This window comes from Hoplias malabaricus, chromosome 1 (assembly GCF_029633855.1).
Source record: "Hoplias malabaricus isolate fHopMal1 chromosome 1, fHopMal1.hap1, whole genome shotgun sequence".
NCBI lineage: Eukaryota > Metazoa > Chordata > Actinopteri > Characiformes > Erythrinidae > Hoplias > Hoplias malabaricus.
The window spans coordinates 62,666,133-62,680,818 of record NC_089800.1 but is presented as its reverse complement, the minus strand read 5'-3'; the positions used below and the strand labels follow the sequence as shown (position 1 = coordinate 62,680,818).

At 36.1% G+C, this 14,686-nt stretch overlaps 2 protein-coding genes across 2 annotated transcripts; one reads left to right on the top strand and one right to left on the bottom strand.

Annotated features, from left to right (window-relative positions):
- Positions 1 to 700: 700 nt before the first annotated feature.
- pacc1 (proton activated chloride channel 1) lies at positions 701 to 9,237 on the bottom strand. The gene is made up of 8 exons (XM_066680969.1): positions 9,023 to 9,237; positions 7,828 to 7,924; positions 4,012 to 4,224; positions 3,775 to 3,929; positions 2,980 to 3,119; positions 2,760 to 2,901; positions 2,570 to 2,677; positions 701 to 2,339 (listed from the first exon to the last, which is right to left on the bottom strand). Exons 1-8 carry the CDS (start codon positions 9,056 to 9,058, stop codon positions 2,178 to 2,180), a joined length of 1,053 nt encoding a protein of 350 aa, XP_066537066.1. The 5' UTR covers positions 9,059 to 9,237; the 3' UTR covers positions 701 to 2,177.
- Positions 9,238 to 10,108: 871 nt separating this feature from the next.
- On the top strand, positions 10,109 to 14,009 carry nenf (neudesin neurotrophic factor). The gene is made up of 4 exons (XM_066680958.1): positions 10,109 to 10,397; positions 10,503 to 10,563; positions 12,995 to 13,098; positions 13,209 to 14,009. The coding sequence occupies exons 1-4, from the start codon at positions 10,257 to 10,259 to the stop codon at positions 13,383 to 13,385; spliced, it is 483 nt and encodes a 160-aa protein (XP_066537055.1). The 5' UTR covers positions 10,109 to 10,256; the 3' UTR covers positions 13,386 to 14,009.
- The last annotated feature ends 677 nt before the right edge of the window (positions 14,010 to 14,686 follow it).

Sequence of the window (14,686 nt, the reverse complement as noted above, 5' to 3'; positions counted from 1 at the left end):
TGGCGCACATTTCTGCCAAGAAAAATCTTGGCTCCTTTCGCCCAAACCGACTTGTAATTTTCTCCCCTAAAACTATGGACCTGTGATCACAGTTATTTTTTTTATGCCTAACAGTGTAGTAATCACATTGTGCATTTTTAAAAATTATTTTATTTGATCAAGAATTACGTGCTTTCTCGAAATATCACTGTGCAACATGTGAAAAGGAATAAGATAAAACTAAATAATAATAATAATAATAATAATAATAATAATAACAATAATAGTAAATGTGTCTTTAATAACTTTATAATGAAATGTCAGAATTTCTGTAGAGTCTCTTATTTTATGAAAATAGATATCATTTTAAATTGCAAGTAATCTTTTTCCATTAAATGTTAATGCCTTGACTTATGTCTTCTGGAATATATATATATATATATATATATATATATATATATATATATATATATATAGTAAATGTGTGTTGCCCTGTTAAGGACTGGCGCCCCCTCCAGGGTGTATTCCTGCCTTGCGCCCAATGATTCCAGGTAGGCTCTGGACCCACTGCAACCCTGAACTGGATAAGCGCTTACAGATAATGAATGAATATATATACACTCTCTTAGATATGGAGGCAGTGCAGAAAATATTTAGGAACAATTGACGTATAACTAATCACTATTTTAAAAAAAGGAGCACACAACGATTACAACCTCTCATAATTTTAATACCAGCTTATGTCATAAACATCTGAATTTGTTGTAGGCAAGAAAAATATCAGCAGAAAAAAATAAAAATCAGCTGCTGTGTTGAGGTCAGGGATACATTAAATTTGCCAGTTGCCCATCATTAGAATTGCACACTTTGTCCCATTATTTTCTTTAGCTAGAAACTCTGTCAGGACTCCCTGCATAATGTAAATGACAGAGAATATAATGGTGTATAATTCATTACAACCATATATTTAAAAGAAATTAATACATAAGTACAATTCAAACGTTGAGTGAGAGAAGTTGGGAAGGGGCAACAAACATGGGTAAAGTTGTGTAATGCTACCAAAAAAAAAAAAAAAAACCAAAAAAAAACAAACACAACCACAGCAACAATATTGATTCATTGGTCACCATTCTGGGGAAAAAGTGCATGGGCAAATAGTCAAACAATTCAAGAATAACATTTCTCAAATCAAAACATCGCAGATCAAAACATCTTCATCTACAGTACATTACAAGATTCAGAGTATCCAGGAATTAAAGAAGGAGATGGGGATTTATTCAGATATTTACAGTTAAGGAACTATTTTGTTATTTATTATAGTTTATTAACTGGACTTCTAGCTGCACAAATTTCTGAGACTCTGAATGCTGAGTGGAGATATACAATGAAACAAAATTGCATGAGATACCCCATCTTCAGCACAGCCTGAGAGAGTGAAATGCTTCTTCTACTGTATACATTAAAGTAAAACGTGAAAAGGAACTTCATATAAATATCACAGAGGAAGAATTGGCTAAAATGTGTAAGACATACACTACCACTAATTCAAGAATCTTGAAGGTATTTGTATGGAAAAACTTGACCCTGTACTTTATAATGAGCAAACAGACGGGACAAAACCAACTCTGTTGGAGGTTATGTGCAAGTACAACAGCCAACCATGCCCACATTTTCTAGGAATGTAATAAATTACACACTTTTTCAGAGAATATAAATTGTATAATCAAAGACATCCTGGGTTATTCAATCCCTAAAAAAAGCCACAACTGGTCTCCTCATTTCCCAAACTTTACAGAGTGACGCAACATAGTGGCAAACATGCCTGTCTCATCTTTTTGATGCTGCTGGCATCAAATTAAAAATGGGCAAATATTTTTCAAAAAACTATAAAATTTCACAATAGAAATATTTCAAATTTAGTGTTCATGCTAGTATCAATTAAATATAAATTGCATGTTTTATTTACATTTTCAGTGTCCTAACAATATTGCTAATGGGGTTTATATAAAGAAACATTCTAGGATTTCAGTAGTTATTTTACATCGTAAAATAAAGCACATCAACTAAACTTAAAGCAGAATAATACAAAAGCTTATTGAAATTCCTTTTAAAAAATTATAAAATATGTTCATCAAAATCTGTAGATAATGAAATGTTTGATAACAAACGTATACCCTTTGCATAAGAGTAAAGTCTTATCAGCTGATTTGATTCAGTTCTCTGATCTTCATCCTGATATGTCTTCTGCGAATTTTGATCATCCACTTAATACTGAGCTTGGCAAAATCAGCTGCTTTAAAAAGTGCCATGAAGACTCCACACAGAATGGCTACAGTGTTCCAGGCATTTGCTGTTACTATCTGTTGGCAAAAAGAAGACATTTATTATTAACATTTTTAGATACATGAAATCAACATTGTTGATTATAAATTGTGTGAATTCCTTGTATTTGGTTAATTTAGTTTAATTTTCGCATGAAAATAATAGCCTTTTTTTGCAAATATGAAGAGAAACAGGTATTAATTCCTAAGTTATAAATATTTCATACTTTGAGTAAATAAGAAGATGCAAGAATAAATCTCGCACTTACGTCTTTAACTTGCTGTATAAATGGATCTCTCCATTGGAATACAACAAAGAAAAGTTCATTTGTTTTCTCAGGTGGAGGCCTCCTGTCATTGTACTTTACAACACTGGACTGTAAAATAATGCTATCCATTAGATCATTAGTCAAAGTGGAAACTATTTATTGTTGGTGCTTCAAATAGAACATTTCATACCTCTTGCCTGAATTCTATGGATTCATTTCCTCTCCCAGATGTCCTGACCAAAGACATTTTGACCCAGGTACGAAACCCACCAGAGAAAGTCCACATTGAGTAATTCTTTTCACAGTCCCTCATAAATGCAGCCTTGTCTGAGCTGATAAAGAGACTGTATGTGTAGCAGGTAATGGTAAATAATTGTAGAGAAGTCAACAATAACATTTTAACTACATACCTTTTAGCCATGTCACTGTATTGGGCAAACAAGAGGTAACTGATGGCACTGAAGTCCTCTTCAGTTTCATTTTGACTAAACTGGAGGAATACGAGCTCGCGGTTTCGGACATCAGTTGGACCCTCAACCACCAAGGATCGCTTAAATAAATGAAAGTTGACATTGCACATAATTTAGAATAGCACTTCTTAATCCCAGTCTTGGTGTGCCATGCACTGCACAGCTATTTTTGCTACTCAGATTCAATTCAATAACATCTTATTGAAGATGGAAAATGTACAAAAATAAATAAATAAATTATAGCTTTATAGGGGAAGGCAAAATAGCTTTTACAAACAATTTTAATTTGTATTCATCTCATCAATTTATCATAAAAGTTTCAGTCAATAGAATGAACAGGATACATTTGTCACCTTTTTTGGACAGTGTCAGTATAAAAAGCATAAAATATTTCAAGATCAATCACAACATTATTTAAGACTTTTGAATGTGCAGCTCTGGTATAAGTGTCTAGTGTTGTTGCTATGCCAAAGAGTCCTTCATTCTTTCTAATATTTCATGGCAACATCAGACAGGACCAGACATGTCTAAGTTCCAGTAAGAGACTAATCAGCACTGCAAGCCAAGGAGTGATTCAAAACAAAATAACACTGTTAAGAAATATACATGGTTACGTATGTGACAGGGATAAAACTGAGCAGTTCCAGGAATCACAACTGCGATTACAAACAGTGACATAGCATAGATAATGGAGAATTACTTGCACAGTAACACAAATATTAATAAAGGACTTACTCGTGTGTGGTTAAAGTGTGGGTCATTATAAACGACTTCCTTTATTACACAATCACTCTCCTCCATCCCTCTTGCTAAAAAACCAGGTGGGATGTAGTCATAATAGTGGTGCTGACAACTTAATAACTGAGCCTTCCCTGGGTATAGTGCAATTCCTGAAAAAGAAGAAAAAAAATCAGTATAAACAGATTCCCTGACCTAGGCCATTAACACCACTTCTTGCCATATTGAACTCACCTGGGGGTGCAAACTCTTCCACCTCTTTGTAGGACACAGACATTACAGGATGATTGAGCTTTTCTAGGAAGTCAGAAATTGTTTGGTAGGCCAAAAATGCAGCAACCGTGCTTAACAGAAGGTAGACAAGAACAAGGATGAATGTGAACACGTTCTTCACGCAAGCTTTGTTGAAGGCAGCTGCCATTTGACTATTGTCCATAACATCCTCATCTGTAATAATATCAAAACTGCATTAGGGAAGATTTCACAAGACCACCATGTAAAGATATAAAATGGTCTTTCACTGCAATTTTACTACTGTATGTATATTCTATGTCTTTTTTTTTTTTTTTTCACATGTCATGGCTTATCAAGTGCTTCACATCCTTTCAGACCCACACCATGGAAGAATGGGTTGAAACACATGTACAAACCAGAGGCAAGAATTTGATTTTAATCCATTTTCCAAAAGTGTGCTTGTTAGGCATTTTAATTTGCCCTATATTTATGAAGCTAATTCACTGACAGAAGTATTTGAATATGAATTTTGTATATGTGAATAATTTTTAGCCCCCTCCAGGGTATGTTCCCACCTTGTGCACAGTGATTCCAGGTAGGCTCCAGACCCACCGCAACCCTGAACTGGATAAGTGGTTACAGACAATAAATGATTGACTTCATTCAATATATTTATCTGAAGTTATATTAGGGGTACTGGAGCTACCACTAACAAGTTTAGTTAAGGAACTTAAATGCGAAATGGTGAGTCGCAAGATGATTTTTGTAAGGATTGAAGAATGCAGTTGTTAAAGAAGCAGTACCAGTCAAAAGCAGGAAAGAAGTGGAATCCAAGAGTGGCAGTGCAGGTAGCCAGGAGCTCATTAGAGCTAAGGGAAATGATTGGTCAAGTGCAATGCGGAAGAGCCTTGGGTCAGGTGATTGGTGGAAAGCATTTAGTAAGGCCACATCACCAGAGAGAAGGCAAATGATGACTAGATATATTCACAATCAGGAAGAGGAGGCAAGGTACGCAACAGCAGCACCACAGGCAAAACAAGGCCAGTGGCTTCACTGGGAGAATCTAAAGAAGCGGAAGATCAGTTGGCAACTTATGATGACCTTGCAACTCCACAAATTCTTGGACAGTGGGTAGCTGAAGACCCTAGTTTTAGATTATGTACAGGGGTTGGCATGCTGAAGCATATTCTATCAGCATGTAAGATTAGTTTGTCGCAGGGGAGGTATACATGGAGACATAATCAGATGCTAAGGGTTTTAACATGTTTGTTGGACAGCAACGCTCAGAGGTAAATGCATTAATGAGTGGTTGTAGTAATAAAGTGATTAGGTTTGTGCGTGAGGGTGAACATATTTGAGAGCGTGCACAGGCTACAAATATTGGTAGATGGGGCGAAGAACCAGATTGGAAATTGCTGGTGGTCGTAGGTAAAAAAAAAAAAAAAAACTACACTAAGGCCAGATATGGTGCTGTACTCTGAAGTAAACGAATAGTTTACTTCATAGAGTTAATAGTTCCATGTGAGGATGCAGTAGAGGAAGCATTCGAAAGGAAGATGAGGCAGGTGAGGTGAGGGAACGCGGGTGGCAGGCACATGTAAGACCAGTGGAGATAGGTGTTAGGGGATTTGTAGCCAAGTCTGCCACATCTCTGCTTGAATCATCTGCTGGTTGCTGATTGGATCATAAACAGCCACAGTAACCTTAGGGTGTAGGATTGGAACAATGGGCTATATGTGAAGCTCTAATGGATTGGCATAGGATATTTTACATCTTATCTTGTGTATGATTAGAATTTTAATTTGAATTATATGTCATTTGATAAACTTGAACTTGTAAAGTGGTGCAATATTCAGAATTTATATATTCAGACCAATAAATACAAATGTCAAAATTCCAATCTCAAAATATACATATCTAGGCCAAAGGTTAACAACCATCAGTTTCACAGAAAAAGTAAACTTAAACACTTTATTAACCAATCTTAGCGCCGTTTTATCAGAACAAACAATCAAGGAATTGTCTAACCCCATCCCAAAACCTGCCCCAAGCTCTAAAGTCTCTCTTGAATTCTGCACTTTGATGACGTTGTAAAGGGGTGAGCAAAAGGGGCGCAAATATTTAAGGTGTCAGAGAGCTGAGAGCAGAATTGGGAAGCACTTTACCCCTGTCCCTTTGTGTATTTCGCCATGGGTTAAACACTCTTCACCACTCTGTTCAGCTGAGCTGGCCCCAACATTACAGTGCTTTATAGGATGCTCAGACAGAAACTTGTTGAAAGTTGATGACATAATTTATCATAATCATATCTTATTCATGTGTGGAAGCATTACTGTGACCTTCACTTTCTGATATTTTTCAAAATGGAAAGTCAGCTCATCTGTCCTTATAAGCCACACCAACAGACTGGACATATCTGAGTGTTGTTTTCTTTCTGACAAGTTCACCACAGTTTTTTTTTTGTTTAACTTTAAAAAAAGTTCACCGGATTAATAAAGCAACAACACAAGAAAGCCAGTAGTTTGATCAATATTTTAACAAGACGCCGGACCATCCATTACATGAAGCACTGTTTTATCCAGTCAAATGTTTTTAGCTATAGAAATGTATTTCTACATAAACAGTCTATTCCTTTATTCAGAATATATTACTTCTAGGGTGGCACAGTGGCACAGCAGGTAGTGTGGCAGTCATAGAACTCCAGGGACCAGGTTGAGATAATTGAAATAAACTATATTATTGTAATTTCAAGAACGTCTTACACCATTAATATAATGGTAATACAATAGAATATTAATGCAGTTACACCCCAGTGAACTTTTATTAAGCACTGAATTTTAGCAAAACCTTAAGTATATTCAGACACTGAATTTGGAATATAAAAAAAAGCTTAAATATCCTAAATGAATAAAACATAAATATAATAAAAATCACTATTTTGAAACAAATCTAGATCCAGACGAGAGAGAACAAGATTATCCAGAGATAAGTCAATAATGTAGGCCTAATTATTGTGACAGGACTACATGTATGACTGATAAAACATTGCTGTATGTAATGGAGGTCCAGTCACCTCGTTTAAAGTTCTAAAAAAAACCTAATATGGATATAATTCAGATTCAGATGATTAAGGCTATGATTTAACTCCATATCTAACTCCATAACTCTATAACTTTTAATAAATAATTTTTACATTGTTCTTTCCCCACATATGTTCTTTTATTTTACCTTCTAAATTCAAGCAGATCTGATCTCTTTAGAAGTCTCATTTAGCAGTTTTATCTCCACACAAGTAATGTGGAAGGTGTTTTGATAGTTGCTTGTGTGGGTGTAAGCATTTCTCTGAAGGGGCACAATATCAGTGACACCTTTATAATATTTTGTTTTTGGAAGAATGCGGTGAAGTGTCAGTAGTGTACATACAAAACAATGTAGGGTTTCCTCTTAAATGTATAAAAAGAATTTCCAGAAAATTTAATGTAATAAAAAACAGAATCTGTGATGGTTTAAATCTCTTGACAAAGAAATTAACTGAGCCCTCAGAGGGAATGGGACAAGAAACCCTTGTTATATTACACAGTCCACTGCTACATAAAGGAAATGCATCCTGAAAACCACTTATTTTAATAAAAAAGTGATGCTGTGTGTTCAGTGCTAATGACAAAATGGACCATCCAGCACGTTATTATTTACATTATGGGGAAAAAATTACTGCTGCTAAACAACTTGCCTGACCCATATGGCCAATAAAATGTGTTTTAACGACATTTTGTAGGTTAAATTAAAAAGGAAATATACATTTTAAAATGTGCATACCTGGTAAGGCTCCACAGCTGGCTTCATCTTGATCCTGGACAACATCTGTATTGTGCTCGTAAGGTCCTGTTGCTCGTATACAATCCTCATCATTGAACTACAATAAAATATCCCAAAGTATCATTAAGGCATAATAATAGCATATTTGACTATAAGAGGGTGAATGAAAAAAAAATTACAATTTCAGCCACTCCCAGAAAAAACATAAGCCCTCATTATAAATCTCCTGAATTATAAGGTCAAATGTCTGTGGACACAAATTTACCCAATGTTTCTTCTGAAATAAGGAGTTATAAAATGAATTGTGTCCCACTTTTTGCTCTATAGTTTTCTATGAAGAATTTAAACAAGGTTTTTGAACAGTTCTTTGAATTGAACGCATTTAAGCACAGGAACATTTGTGAGGTCAGTTCTAATGTTGGATGATGAATACTGGATCACAAAGCCAATCCAACTGATCCCAAATGTATTGAATGGTGCCCCGTCACTTCAAAAGGACATGATTCCACTTCTTAACACCCCAATATTGAAAGCGTCATACCATACAGTCCACATATGGCACTGAAGAAGTAGGTGAAATAATACTTTATGGGCAAGGTGGATGTATTCCACAAAAGAGGTTTTCTACATTTAGCCATGTATTTTAAAGCCCAAAGCCTATCCTGCTCAACAGAAAAAGATCTGAGGGATACACATAGAACAATCCTATAGTTTGGGCATAACTTATCTGGCTAAACTAGAAACCAGAAACCTGCTTTGTGGAATACACCCTGAAATCACGCTGTTCCAAAGATTTCCTTTCTATGGAGATTGAAGATGCTGAATGTGCACATGTGAACGCCTGTGTCAGCAAAGGCACCTTGAAAAAGCGGAAAACACGAGTTAGAGGAGGTATCTACAAAATTTGGACGTAATATTTTGAACCATGAATTGTCGTCTATGAACATAGCCATTATTAGTGTATGGTTGGTTTTAGGTGATGTAAATTTTATGTCTCTTGTTTTAGTCAGCTGCTATCACATGACCAGACAGGGCACCACATGCATTAACTATTCAAATTACCAGCAGCGGACTAACGGGTAGTCGTTGACAAATATTCACATGTCGCGTCCAGTTATATCCTATGCACATATACAGTAAAAGGATGCAATTTAACTAGCCAACTTTCTTGCCCCTTAAGATGTTTATTTCCTACCTCTTGGTAACACTGAGGCGCCTCTTTCCGCAGCATTATCACCACAAAAGTCGGATTTTATTCTGCTCAAAGTTGCGAAAGGTCTATTGGTCGCATCGGCTCTTCCCCATGACCATCCATAGATCCGCGAAATATATCGAAATGACTTTGTAGGGCTCGGAGAGGAGCGAAGAAGAGCTCGCGTCGAGGAGACACTACCATGGACTCAGCGGGGTGACGTGACGTCACCATAGCCGCTGGTTTCAACATAAACAGTGGAAACAGCTCAACTACTATCTCTGTTCACATCAACACCAGACCTCGAGACGGAGGAAATTACCTTTGTTTTCGCGTGTCTGGAGAGAAAAAAACATCACTTATAGTATCCTTCAAAAACACAAGGACATTACTTTTATTTTTGTATTTTATTCTTAATTCAAAACATGTCTTCTAAATACAAACAAAATATTTCTCAATTTAGCACCATAATAGTTTACATTACAGGTTTAAATTAATGTTTTAACTGTAAAATATCACTTTATTTCTGGCATGAATAAATGCATCTAGATGAAATATCGGCTCATTTGTGCACTTTAGTTCTACAATTCCAGATGTCTGGTCCATTGCATACATTGGTGGCACTTTCAAGTTCAGGGCCAACGAAGGTAACTCCAGCAGCCCTGATGTGTCTGATCTACCAGGGCAACACACAACAACCGCGTCAGCGTCATTGCAGCACGATCCACCTCCCAAGTCACCTGCTCTGCGGGGAACCTGATTATTGAAGAATAAAATGGAGCTATGCAAAGCAACAGATTGAGCCTGTAATAAAACTCATATAGACAATGAGTGTAGGAATTATGTGAGTTTTCTTTTAGACAAACAGTATATAACAAAGAAAACTAAACACACAAATAAAAAAAAACACTCTAGTCTGGTGAATCTCACAATAGACACCCTGCTATGTTTGTCTTTACTTTAAGCCAAAATACACAGAATAAAAACTTAAACAGTGAGTAACGCAACAAATTCGGAATCGAAACCTAACCCTTTCTTTAGCTTTGTAAAATGATCCCAGCATTAGGGATTCACATCCGGTCTCGAGTCCTAACTTCAGAGTCAAGTGCCCTGTGGAGTGAGGAAGTTCAGTGTTCAGACTGGTAGTCTTCACAGTGCTCAGATAATTGTCCTATTATTTAAAAAAGCTAGTTGCAAAGCGTTTAAACACTTCCCGCGCCGACTCAACGGCTACGAAATGCCATGTTTTCAACTCATGACATGTTTATCTTTAGTGCTCGTTTGCGCGGCAAGCGAGTCGGAATTAAAGGTAAAACCCGCCTCGAAACCCGTGAGGCTGTTCACCGACGAAGATCTGAGAAAATACGATGGAAGTGAGGTACAGTGAGTCGGAAGTACTTTTTAATCTGAGTTGTTGGTGTCTTCTTCAGCTGCACACTATTTCCACTGGTGCGAATGTAATTGTTTTTCTTTTTTTTTCCAGGACGGGCAGCCAATTTACATGGCTATAAAAGGGGTGGTTTTTGACGTCACGTCTGGAAAAAGTTGGGTTTGAACTTCTTCTTCTTCTCAGGCCACGTCCCAATAACTATGTTGCCGTATTTCCTGTGGGGTTGCCTCCATTTTGTCTGATCTGTGCATAATGAGGATTTACCTAAAGTCAACCTGGACACTAGGTTATGACATTATATGGTTTACAGATGAGACAGCGTCTCCTCCACTCGCCGGTGTTATCCGCAGTCCCGATCATGTTCTAGATACTCCCTCGTTATTTGATTAAACAGCACTGTCGTCACGTGCTAGTAATAGAAGGTTCGTTTTGGTGTGCGTACGTATTTCTTGAAGCAAACTAATGTTCTGTAAATTTGACCGTGTCCTAATACCCACACTTGCTTCCTCTTTGCGCGCGCACGTTAAAGATCTGTTGTCCGCCCCTATGGGCGAATCGAACCAATCAAAATGTTTCTGTCGTTATTTTACACGCACTAAGACTGAATTTCAAATGGCCCTCAACCACTTAATTAGTGCACAGTGTACTAACTGGCCACTCAAATGTTGCTGTATATGTATTTAATGTGTTTGACTGAAAAATGTTGCCCACAAATCACAGAGTGGTACAAAAGCAGGTAATTGGTTTACATCTTTAACTACGCCTACAGACAGGTCTGTATGTCATTATGCATACTCAGACTATTTATTTTAACAAAGCCTAATATTTTGACCCATGGTATTAAAATATAAATTAACATTCTTGTAGCAACTGGTGCAGAACTGGGGGTCTTAGGACATTGCAGAACACTGAACGAGAGTCTGTAGTATTGGTTGAATGTCCACGTACAGTAAACAGCTGTCACCTACCATTAAGTGATTTTTGCCAGACCTTAACAAAGAGTTTAGTGGCATATAGATGTTTTGGGACAGTAGTGTCTAGCAGCATTCTGTGGATAACCCATGACTGTATGTGAGTGTCATGTGGCTATATTTTATGCTCTGTCTGCTGTAACATTTTCAATATGTTAAAAAATTCTTATGCTAATATTTTTATTTTTTTCCCTCCTGTCTCATACTACCCCAGTTCTCCCCTTGCATGGCAAAATAATTTGCTATGATTTTGTTTAAAAAAATTGACATATACATTATTGCAAAAAGAATTTTGAACGATACTAAATGGTGAATGAGTCTATAATGAATACCAGTTGCAAAGAATATTTGTATCATCTCCAAAGAAATGCAATCATAAAATGGGATGCATTCCCAGATTAATTTTGGCTGCAAAAAAGCAGGTATATTTATTCAAAAGTTTCCTTGATTTCAGAGATATATTGGATTAGCTGGTGTCCAGAAAACATGTACCATATTCTGCACAAGGCATAGAATCGTCTATGTTTAGAACAACTGAGTTGTTTCCCCCCTGTTCTCCTGCCATTTTCACATATAGTCTTTAATTTCTCTTATAAAATATCTCCTTTTGTGGGAAGATAATTTTCATTTTTTAGCTTTGTTTTCTCCTTGTCTTGAACATTTTAAATTTCTTCCTTCCCCTTTTATCTTCTTTATCAGCTATCTAGACTATCTGTCTATGATTATCATCTCTGTCCAATTAAAAACATGTATCCCCATTTTTGTGGATTTTTTTGTTTAGTAAATTATTTGAACACATCAGCTATCCTTCACATTGTGTGAAAATGTCATGATGAATTGACCAATAGAAAAGCTCCAAAAATCTTTACTCTAAGTAATCTTTTTCTTCCTTTGAAAGTAAAAAAGGGCTTTTCCTTCTCCTGTTAATTTACTGTTTTGGGAAATGTGTATTTTTCACTGAAATGTGATGAAATGCTGAGGTTGCAAAAGTAAAACTCTTCTCATTTTTACTCTTTGTCTTCTCTAACCATCTTAAGCCAGCCCCACAAGTGTCAGGCCAGGTTAAACAACATTCTGGGAAGGATTTTGCCACCTCTGTGAGATGGTTGTCCTGTTCTCATTTACAAACATGTATTTCTGCCTTTATGTGTTCTGGTTGTTTGTTATTCATTCTGCCTTGGTACAACTGCGTGTACTGATATTGTCACTGTGTAGCACCCCTAGGTATGAGAAAGTTGCTGTACAAATAAAATTTTCTGTTGTTGTAGCAATAAGCAATCATATTAAAAAGTATAACAATGCAATGCATGGTGCAAAAATGTAACAATGTGCATTGTGGCGATGTGATGACTCATTGTGGATAACTAGTGTCCTAATATTTGCATCCAATACTGCAAATGCATTGTTCGAGCAAGTCTGCAAATGTTCCTTTCTTATTTTTTAAAAACCCAGCACGTTTGTATACAGTACACCAACATGACTCTAGTTATGATTTTCTTTTATTATTTAAAATGTTCTAATACATTGTGACTTGAGCATAAAATATAATCATTATATCATGAAGCACCATTATATTAAATGGTCCTTACCCTCTATTTTCTTTGTATTTACCAGATTTCTATGGGAAAAATGCCCCATATAATGCCCTTGTGGGCAAGGATTCAACAAGAGCTGTGGCCAAAATGTCACTTGAGCCTGAAGATCTGACACATGACATAGTAGGTTTGAAATATATGTTTTAAGGCACAAATTCCTTACAGTTTTCATAAATATAAATTTTATGTACACTAATATTTTCACACTTTTTTTTGTCCCCATGCAATATCAGACTGGCCTTACTGAGAAAGAGCTGCAGTCCCTGGAAAGTGTATTTACTGGAACCTACAAAACAAAATACCCTATAGTAGGTTACACCAGCAGACGAATTTTCAATGAAGATGGCAGTCCCAACAAGGACTTCAAACCAGAAGACCAGCCCAATTTCAGCATCAGAGATGAGCTTTGACAATTTAGATAAACAGGAACACTAGCTGCTTAGAATAGCAATGTCCCAAATAGATTAATCCCATCCCTCATTATATTAAGTAAGATTATGCTTTTCTTAAATGTTTAGAGGCTTCCTGTATCACAGAATACATTTCAAATGTAAAAAAGGGTACTGAATTATAGCAATCAACAAAAACAATGTAGCCGATGGCAGTCAAGCAAAACTAAGCTTGCCTCTTTACTACTTTATTATAAATTAATTGTTGATTTTTTAAAACTCATTCATTCTTTGGTTATATATTTGAAAAAATTTTACGGCAGCTTATTACTGTAATTTGATCTGGAAATGTTTTTGTTAGGGAACATCATATGCTGTTTAAATTGGTTTGGTTGATCCATTTCTGTTTGTGATTTTAGCAGCAGTTTTTTCTGTTTTATACTAAGATTCCTTAAACTTGAACTGAATGTCATACTGTACCTCTCATTTTTTTCACTGTGAAAATAAGCAATGTAAATCTTTAACAATTGTGAATATGCACATAAATATTGCACTCTTAGGTCTGACACTGTACTGCACGCGGCCGTCTGGTGGTATTGACGTGATGTGCTGTGGTGGTCTTCCTACCCACACTCTAGTAAAAGAATGATGCATACTATGTGGGTCTCCTCTGTCTGGTTTTTCCCTGGTGGGCTGTGTTGAAGGTCATTCAAATCAGTTCACCCACCTGTCTGATATTAAAAAAGTACATGTCAAAAACTGTAAACAGCAAACTGTTAACCATAACAAACTCATATCTCAAACATGACAAATTTTTATACAGGGCTGCTGGTGATTGAATTAGTGTAAACATTTAAAAAAAATAATAATTGGAGTGACTAGTGTTTGAATATAACAACAACAACAAAGTGAGGTGTGGTATGTGTCATTTTAGCAACGTGGAATCTTTAATTTAAAATTATACTGCTCCTTTGTTTTTTCTTAAAAACCTTTTTAAAGCTCAGACTTTATTTAGATCTTACTTTCACATTCACTAGCGGTGCAGATCTGGGAAACTACGGTGATTCACTACTGAAATCTCTGTTGTGACATTAGATATAAACAAGCCTCAGTGCTGCTTTTTGGGTACTTTTATTCAGGTTTTGCTCAACAGTCTTCATTTACTATAAATATGTTCCGTTGAGATTGTGTTATTGCCATAGGGTTTTATGCATGCTTGTCTTAAACAGTCTGTGTAAAAATATTTTCCCCAAAGGTGATTCTGTTATCATAAAATGTGTATAGAGTAATGAAAGATATGCCACAAAGGTTATTTTTGTTCT

Excerpts from the sequence above, each read along its gene's own strand:
- nenf (XM_066680958.1), top strand. The coding sequence starts at position 10,257 with ATGCCATGTTTTCAACTCATGACATGTTTATCTTTAGTGCTCGTTTGC. Across the intron at positions 10,398-10,502 it reads GAAAATACGATGGAAGTGAG|GACGGGCAGCCAATTTACAT; the intron begins GTACAGTGAGTC and ends TTTTTTTTCCAG. Across the intron at positions 13,099-13,208 it reads AAGATCTGACACATGACATA|ACTGGCCTTACTGAGAAAGA; the intron begins GTAGGTTTGAAA and ends ATGCAATATCAG.
- pacc1 (XM_066680969.1), bottom strand. The coding sequence starts at position 9,058 with ATGCTGCGGAAAGAGGCGCCTCAGTGTTACCAAGAG. Across the intron at positions 3,930-4,011 it reads GGAAGAGTTTGCACCCCCAG|GAATTGCACTATACCCAGGG; the intron begins GTGAGTTCAATA and ends CTTCTTTTTCAG. Across the intron at positions 3,120-3,774 it reads CACACTTTAACCACACACGA|CGATCCTTGGTGGTTGAGGG; the intron begins GTAAGTCCTTTA and ends CATTTATTTAAG.